This window comes from Nycticebus coucang, chromosome 6 (assembly GCF_027406575.1).
Source record: "Nycticebus coucang isolate mNycCou1 chromosome 6, mNycCou1.pri, whole genome shotgun sequence".
Classification (NCBI taxonomy): Eukaryota; Metazoa; Chordata; class Mammalia; order Primates; family Lorisidae; genus Nycticebus; species Nycticebus coucang.
Genome location: NC_069785.1, coordinates 33,478,252 through 33,484,869, shown reverse-complemented (window position 1 = coordinate 33,484,869; position 6,618 = coordinate 33,478,252). Strand labels below are relative to the sequence as shown.

The following is a 6,618-nucleotide window of genomic DNA, read 5'->3' as shown; positions in this document are numbered from 1 at the left end:
CGGCATATGGGGCTGGTGCCCTACTCCTTTGAGCCACAGGCGCCGCTGAACGCCCAGATATTTTTTTGTTGCAATTTGCCTGGGGCCGGGTTCAAACCCACACCCTCAGTATATGGGACCAGCACCGTACCCACTGAGCCACAGGTGCCATCCTGCTTTGGATAATCTTTCATCTTGAACTAAATGATTTGATTTGCAAAATCTGGATATTCTTTTGAGAATGTGGTTATTGGCTGGGAGAGGGAAAGAGGGATTAGAGAGTTGAGGGCCAGGTAAATGTATAGGTAAGTGTGGGCATCATGACACAGTCATAAAATGTTAAAAGCAAAATAAGCATGTTGGAGATATATGACCCAAACAAAGGGCAAAGATTTTGACATTCTAGAAATTACAGGAAAGGGTCAAAGGAAGTACTTGTGGAAAAAAGAAGAAAATGACCAGATTTGAAATTCATGCACAAAGTCAGGCTGCTTGCTAGAAACCACAGGATAGTGGGCGTAACTCAGAAGTGGAACTGATGGATGAAATCAAACTGCTTGCATTTTCCCAGGCTGGAGACATTTCCTGTCATAGGTGTTTGGATTTGTCTCAGTGCCCAAATAGCCTTACTTCAAAGTGTTTGTGGGAGAAATGGCTAAATGAATTTATTCAGTGCTGGGTGGGGGGAGTGAAAGTGGGAGTGTGGGTTTAGGAAGTAAGTCTGTGTTTAAGAGCACCGCCAGGAGACAACCACTTTTTTCTGCGGGCCAGCAGCAGAGAACTGCTGGCAGAAAGGGAAACCCTGGGAGGGAAGAATTTGGGAAACGGTAGGACTCAAGTATCTTTGAAGCTACTTAGGTTGGTAGGTAAGTCGTAGAGGTATTTTGGTGGCCTAGGGAACAACAGGGGAAGTTCTCTCTCTTTTTTAAGGGCCATGAACTTCCCTTACTGATTCTGCATATGTAAGCCACTTTGGAACTGCTTGCCCTGCTCATCAACCTGCTCAAGAGCTGTACCTTAGTTATTACACAAGATAAATAGGAAAAGAAAAGAATCACTGCCCTGAAGAGGATGGAATAATGTGTAGGAGGCAGAGGAGACCCCACAGACCAGTGCTGCAGGGTTTAGGGAGCCTACGATCTCTGTTGGAGCCAGTTTCATCTCTAAGTTGTGTTCTTTTCTTTCCCTCTTCTCTCTCAGGCATAATGAAGCTGAATCTGGTGCAGATCTTTTTCATGCTGCTGCTGCTGCTGCTGGGTCTGGGGGTGGGCCTGGGCCTGGGGCTTCATATGGCTGCAGCAGTCCTAGAGGACAGTGATCAGCCGCTGAACGAGTTTTGGTCCAGTGACTCACAGGACAAAGCTGAGGCGACTGAGAAGGGAGAGGGTACTCAAACAATGGAAACCCTGGTGCTTAGCAACAAAGCAGTGGTGCCACCTGACTGGCCAGAAGAGACCGTCCTTGGTGAAGATGAGGTTGGTGGAAACGAGCTGCTCAGAGCTGACTCTCTCTCTCAGAGCGACAAAGACTATCTTATGCTTGACCTGACAGCGAGGGAGTGCAATGCCTTGATGGCACACAAGATGAAAGAGCACAATCAGAGCTGCGTAAATGAGTATACTTTCATCCACGAGGATCCCCAAACAGTCAAAGCTGTCTGCAACAGCCCTGTGGTTCCCTGTATGCTCAAGGGGAGGAAATGTCACAAAAGCTCTCGTCCTTTTGATTTGACATTCTGTAAGTTGTCCAAACCAGGCCAAATCGCCCCGAACTGCAATTACCTAACTATCATTATGGAAAAGTTCATTGTTATAAGTTGTAATGACATGAAGATCCAGTCAGCAACTGGACAATGAAACAATTTATCCTCTTTTTTCTCTTCACTTTCTCCTCGTCCTCTTCCTTTTCTACTTTTTCTTTTTCATGTTGCTTTCCTCCTCTTAGGTATTCTGCAGGGAAAGTTCTGAGAAGAGAGGATGGGCTATTCTTTGTCATTTTTCTCTTGAAAATAGAATTCTCCTTTGTCCTATGGGGATCACCCAACTTGCCTTTTGTTCCTGGGATTAGAGATGGCAGGATAGGGTGATGATCCCTACATCCCCTCCCATTCCCTGGCCTGGAAAGGAATCAGTGAAGAGCTGCCCTAGCGCCTACTGTGGTCCTGGTCACCTGGGTATGGACTGGAAGAGTTTAATGCATCCTTTGTCTATGTCTTTCCGTGATTTCCACCCTGAGCCTGTACAGCAGTAACATGAGACTCTTGGGCTTTGCACAACTTCACTTCTCTTCTGTGGATGCAATTAAAGCAATTTTGTGACTGCATCTGGAGAATTGTGTGGGTCAGTTCCTGAGCCTGGAAAAGCGTAGCATCTGGTTTGTGGGGCTCCTGGAAGGTAGTGTGGTGTTGTAGTCCACGACAGAACATGTGCTGGATGAGGAAAGCAATCTTTTTCTGGGCACTTCCCTTCCTTTTTCTCTTTCCTCCCATCTTTTACTACCTGCACCTCTGCTTTGCAGGTTTTCCTCCTACCTTTTGCTTTTTTTTTTTTTTCCTTTGCTGCTGCTTCTTTTTTTTTTTTTTTTTGTAGAGACAGAGTCTCACTGCACCGCCCTCAGGTAGAGTGCCATGACGTCACACAGCTCACAGCAACCTCTAACTCTTGGGCTTACGCGATTCTCCTGCCTCAGCCTCCCAAGCAGCTGGGACTACAGGCGCCCGCCACAACGCCCGGCTATTTTTTTGTTGCAGTTTGGCCGGGGCTGGGTTTGAACCCGCCACCCTCGGCATATGGGGCCGGTGCCCTACTCACTGAGCCACAGGCACTACCCTCCTTTGCTGCTTCTTTGCCTTTATTTTCTCCTTTTCCTCTTATTTTTTTTTTGGGGGGGAATCCCCCCCCTTCTCTTTCTCTGGATCTTTTTAGGGATTCAGTCAGTCAATGCTGGTCACTTACGCTATGCCAGATAAGTAGATGTTGGTCCTATAGTCAGAGTCTGGCAAATGGGCCCCGAGGGAGGGTGGGTCAGGAGAGTGACAGAGAGAGGAAGAGAGAGAGTGAGCTATTTTTCTAAATTCAGTCCAGAAAGTAGGATAGTGCTCACATTAGATGCTCAATAGATGTGGAATGAATGGGATAGGAGGCAGTGGTGAACATTTAACATCTCTTTGTCTTGCTCTGAAGAACAATAAAGTTGATGAAAGACTAATTTCAGAAGGGAAAGTACTGAATTTTCTCAAGGAGGGGAAAATCCAAGGGGTTGGATAAATAGAGGATGCAAATAGTTTCCCCCAGCCTATTTCTTCTAAATTCAGATATATCATGAAGTAATGTAGTTAGACATGCTTTGGGGCAGAGAGGAATCTGATAAAATGGCTATAAAGTCACATAGTGTCACACCTGTAATCCCAGCACACCCTGGGAGGCTGAGGCAGGTGGAGTGCTTGAGCTCAGAAGTTCGAGACCAACATGAGCAAGAGTAAGAACCCATCTTTCAAAATAGCTGGGTGTTGTGGCGGGCTCCTATAGTCCTAGCTACTTGGGAGCCTGAGGCAAGGGGATCACTGAGCCCAAGAGTTTGAGCTGCTATGAGCTACCTTGGCACTCTGGGAGAAAAAGTGAGACTCTGTCTCAAAAAAAAAAAAAAAAAAAAAAGCATGGTGTGACTTGATTTCTAGATTTCATACCCTAAGGGTTTTTCTCTGCTTCATCCTCCTAGAGTATCACAAACCCAAAAGTTAGGGACATGGATAAACAGGAGACTGGAGAGAAGAAAGATTTGCTCTACTTTGACCTGACTTTTACTTTCCTCTTCTTTCTTCATTTATTCTCCGGTTTCCTCTATCCTTTCTGTTTACTGCAGGCAAGTAACCACTTGAATATGCTGTGTCCAGTGTCTGCCCAGACGCCCTTGATTGAATGAGTCTCCTTATGCTTCTGACTCACTCTCCTGGCAGTGGCCTCTTAGGAACAGTGTTCTTGCACATGTGTCTGCATGTGGGTAGAGGAGTGATGGGAGAGGATGGCCCTGCTGAGGCAGAGCCCTATTTTTCCTGACGGGGAATCCCTCTATGGGGCAAGAGACAGAAGGTCATTGAAGGCAAGGGAGAAAATGAGAAACAGGATAGGAAGAGAGGAAAGAAGAGTAGATATCAGTCATGTTAGGAATTTTTCTAGTGGGTAAACCAAGGGCCTTATGATTGGGAATGAAATGTGAAAGAGATCCATCACCCATTATATGGTGTAAAATAAAGAGATTGGAATTAGTAAGCGTTTGGAATCTACATTCTCTTATTTGCAGAAGAAGCTTCATTCTCTTATAGGTTGCTTCTGACCTTTCATCCTATAAGGGTCCCCACACTGTTTAATGAGTGTTTGACCTGACTTTTACTTTCCTCTTCTTTCTTCATTTATTCTCCGGTTTCCTCTATCCTTTCTGTTTACTGCAGGCAAGTAATCACTTGAATATGCTGTGTCCAGTGTCTGCCTAGACGCCCTTGATTGAATGAGTCTCCTTATGCTTCTGACTCACTCTCCTGGCAGTGGCCTCTTAGGAACAGTGTTCTCTCTCCTTTCTCTGGTCTCCACTTTAGACAAATCTCAGTGGTCAGGTTTGATGGAGACCACCACAGGAAAGCAATTTATAGAACAATATACAGACCCCCAGTGGCTGATGCAATTTACAGAACAATTACAGAGCCCCCAAGGCTGCTAGCCTGGCTTTATGGGTGCCTCACCCCACCAGAGAAAAAATAATTAACCCTGCACAGCCCCAATTCTACTTCATTTACAAAACTTTCATTAATTCTTTTAACTCCAATGGCGTGCCCTCTGTACCCTTCCAGGGTATTTTCTTTAGTTCGTATGGCAGGCACACAGGCACTTACCCACAGTTCCCAAATCCCTAAAGCTCTGAAAATTGAAAGTTTTTTTTTCAAAGTGGCCCCTAAACTCCACTTAGATATGACTCTTGACTAATTTGAAAGTGTGAGGCTGTTTGTTTTCTTTATTTGTGCTATATGATTATATACATTTGACTGTGGAAGTATCAAGGTGACTGATTATGAGTAGTGCCCAGATAGACTCTTCTGGGAGTGTCTTAGTAATATATGATACACACAAACACACACACAATTGCTTTTTTTTTTTTTTTTTGAGACAGAGTCTCCCAAGTAGCTGGAACTACAGGTGCCCACCACAATGCCCAGCTATTTTGTTGTTGTAGTAGTAGTTGTTATTGTTGTTTAGCAGGCCTGGGCCAGGTTCAAACCTGCCAGCCCCAGTGCATGTGGCCAGTGCTCTAACCACTGAGGGTAGGTATTCTACTATTTTCAAGGCACTCAAATATTGTCTTCAGAATATTCTGTGCAAGTTTTAATCAACATTGGCTGCTTATTAGAATTATCCCAGGGAGCTTTAAAACTTTTAAAAAATTAAGTAACTTCCAGGGGCCCTCTTCTGGTGACATGGATTTAATAAGTCTAATTTGGAGCCTGGTCTGGTCCAGGCATATTTGGGCCTACATCATTATCCCTCTTGTGGCAGTTTTTCTATGAATTGGTATTTCATAGGTCTGGTCCAGGCATATTTGGGCCTACATCATTATCCCTCTTGTGGCAGTTTTTCTATGAATTGGTATTTCATAGACTGTTAACAGAGATGATGAGTATTAACTAATATGAGGTGGTATGCTATGGAGGATAGAACTAGTTCTCAGGATAAACATAGGACCAGCACTGTGCTTTCTTTCTTTCTTTTTTTTTTTTTAATGTGTATGTTGTTGGATATATAAAGTTATCCAAGAATGGTACATGTGACAATAAAAAGCATGAAGAAATAGTTTCTAGACTTAATAAGAAGAGCTAGTAGCTGGATGCTACAAAGAATTTGCATGTGTACTAACTGAACTGTTAAGGTGGTCTTCAAGTCATCTGTATATGATACTGAAGTGTTAAAAGAACAGGATTAACTCCATTTTGCTGTTTACTCCTTTTCTGTTACATTCTATTACCTTCAAAACTGGTTTCTCTTATTTGCCCTTCCATTATGTAACTGTGAATGCATTTAACTAAAATTGTCAGTGATGAAAGTTACTGGCCACACTTGTGATTGTAACCTTAGTGATTATCACTTTTTATGATCATGCCCTTTACGACCTTTACCTGTAAGTCCCCCTCCCTACATTTCCCCCTAGGGCATTATGGTTTGTACCTATTTTATAAGGAAGAAAAATCACTAATTGCTCTCGTGATCATAGCATTGTGTAAAATGACTAATCAACCTACTCTCATGATTCCCTCTACCCCTTTGACTGCTGTTTTTGCTTCTGTAACAATGCTTGCTTGCCCCCAGAAAATTTTTGCCCTATAAAAACCAGAACCTTAGACAACTCGGGGCCACTCTCAGAAGACCCCACATTGGAACACTGAGACAGTTGCCGGCCTGGCTTTTCAATATAGGGACTCTGAATTCAGCTTGTTTGGCAGTGTGATCTCTGGGGAACTCCTGGGCACAACATGGACAATAACCAAATATCTGGGTATCTTTTCTTTACCCATTATTCTAAATCTTCATTGATAAATCACTGTCATTCACTTGAGCCCATAGATTTTGTAACGTATTTAAAAATCAAATATTTATG

The 6,618-nt window shown here is 43.7% G+C and overlaps 1 protein-coding gene across 1 annotated transcript; it reads left to right on the top strand.

Annotated features, from left to right (window-relative positions):
* Window positions 1-657: 657 nt before the first annotated feature.
* RNASE10 (ribonuclease A family member 10 (inactive)) lies at window positions 658-2,471 on the top strand. The gene is made up of 2 exons (XM_053594955.1): window positions 658-845; window positions 1,180-2,471. Exon 2 carries the CDS (start codon window positions 1,185-1,187, stop codon window positions 1,833-1,835), a length of 651 nt encoding a protein of 216 aa, XP_053450930.1. The 5' UTR covers window positions 658-845; window positions 1,180-1,184; the 3' UTR covers window positions 1,836-2,471.
* Window positions 2,472-6,618: the final 4,147 nt, after the last annotated feature.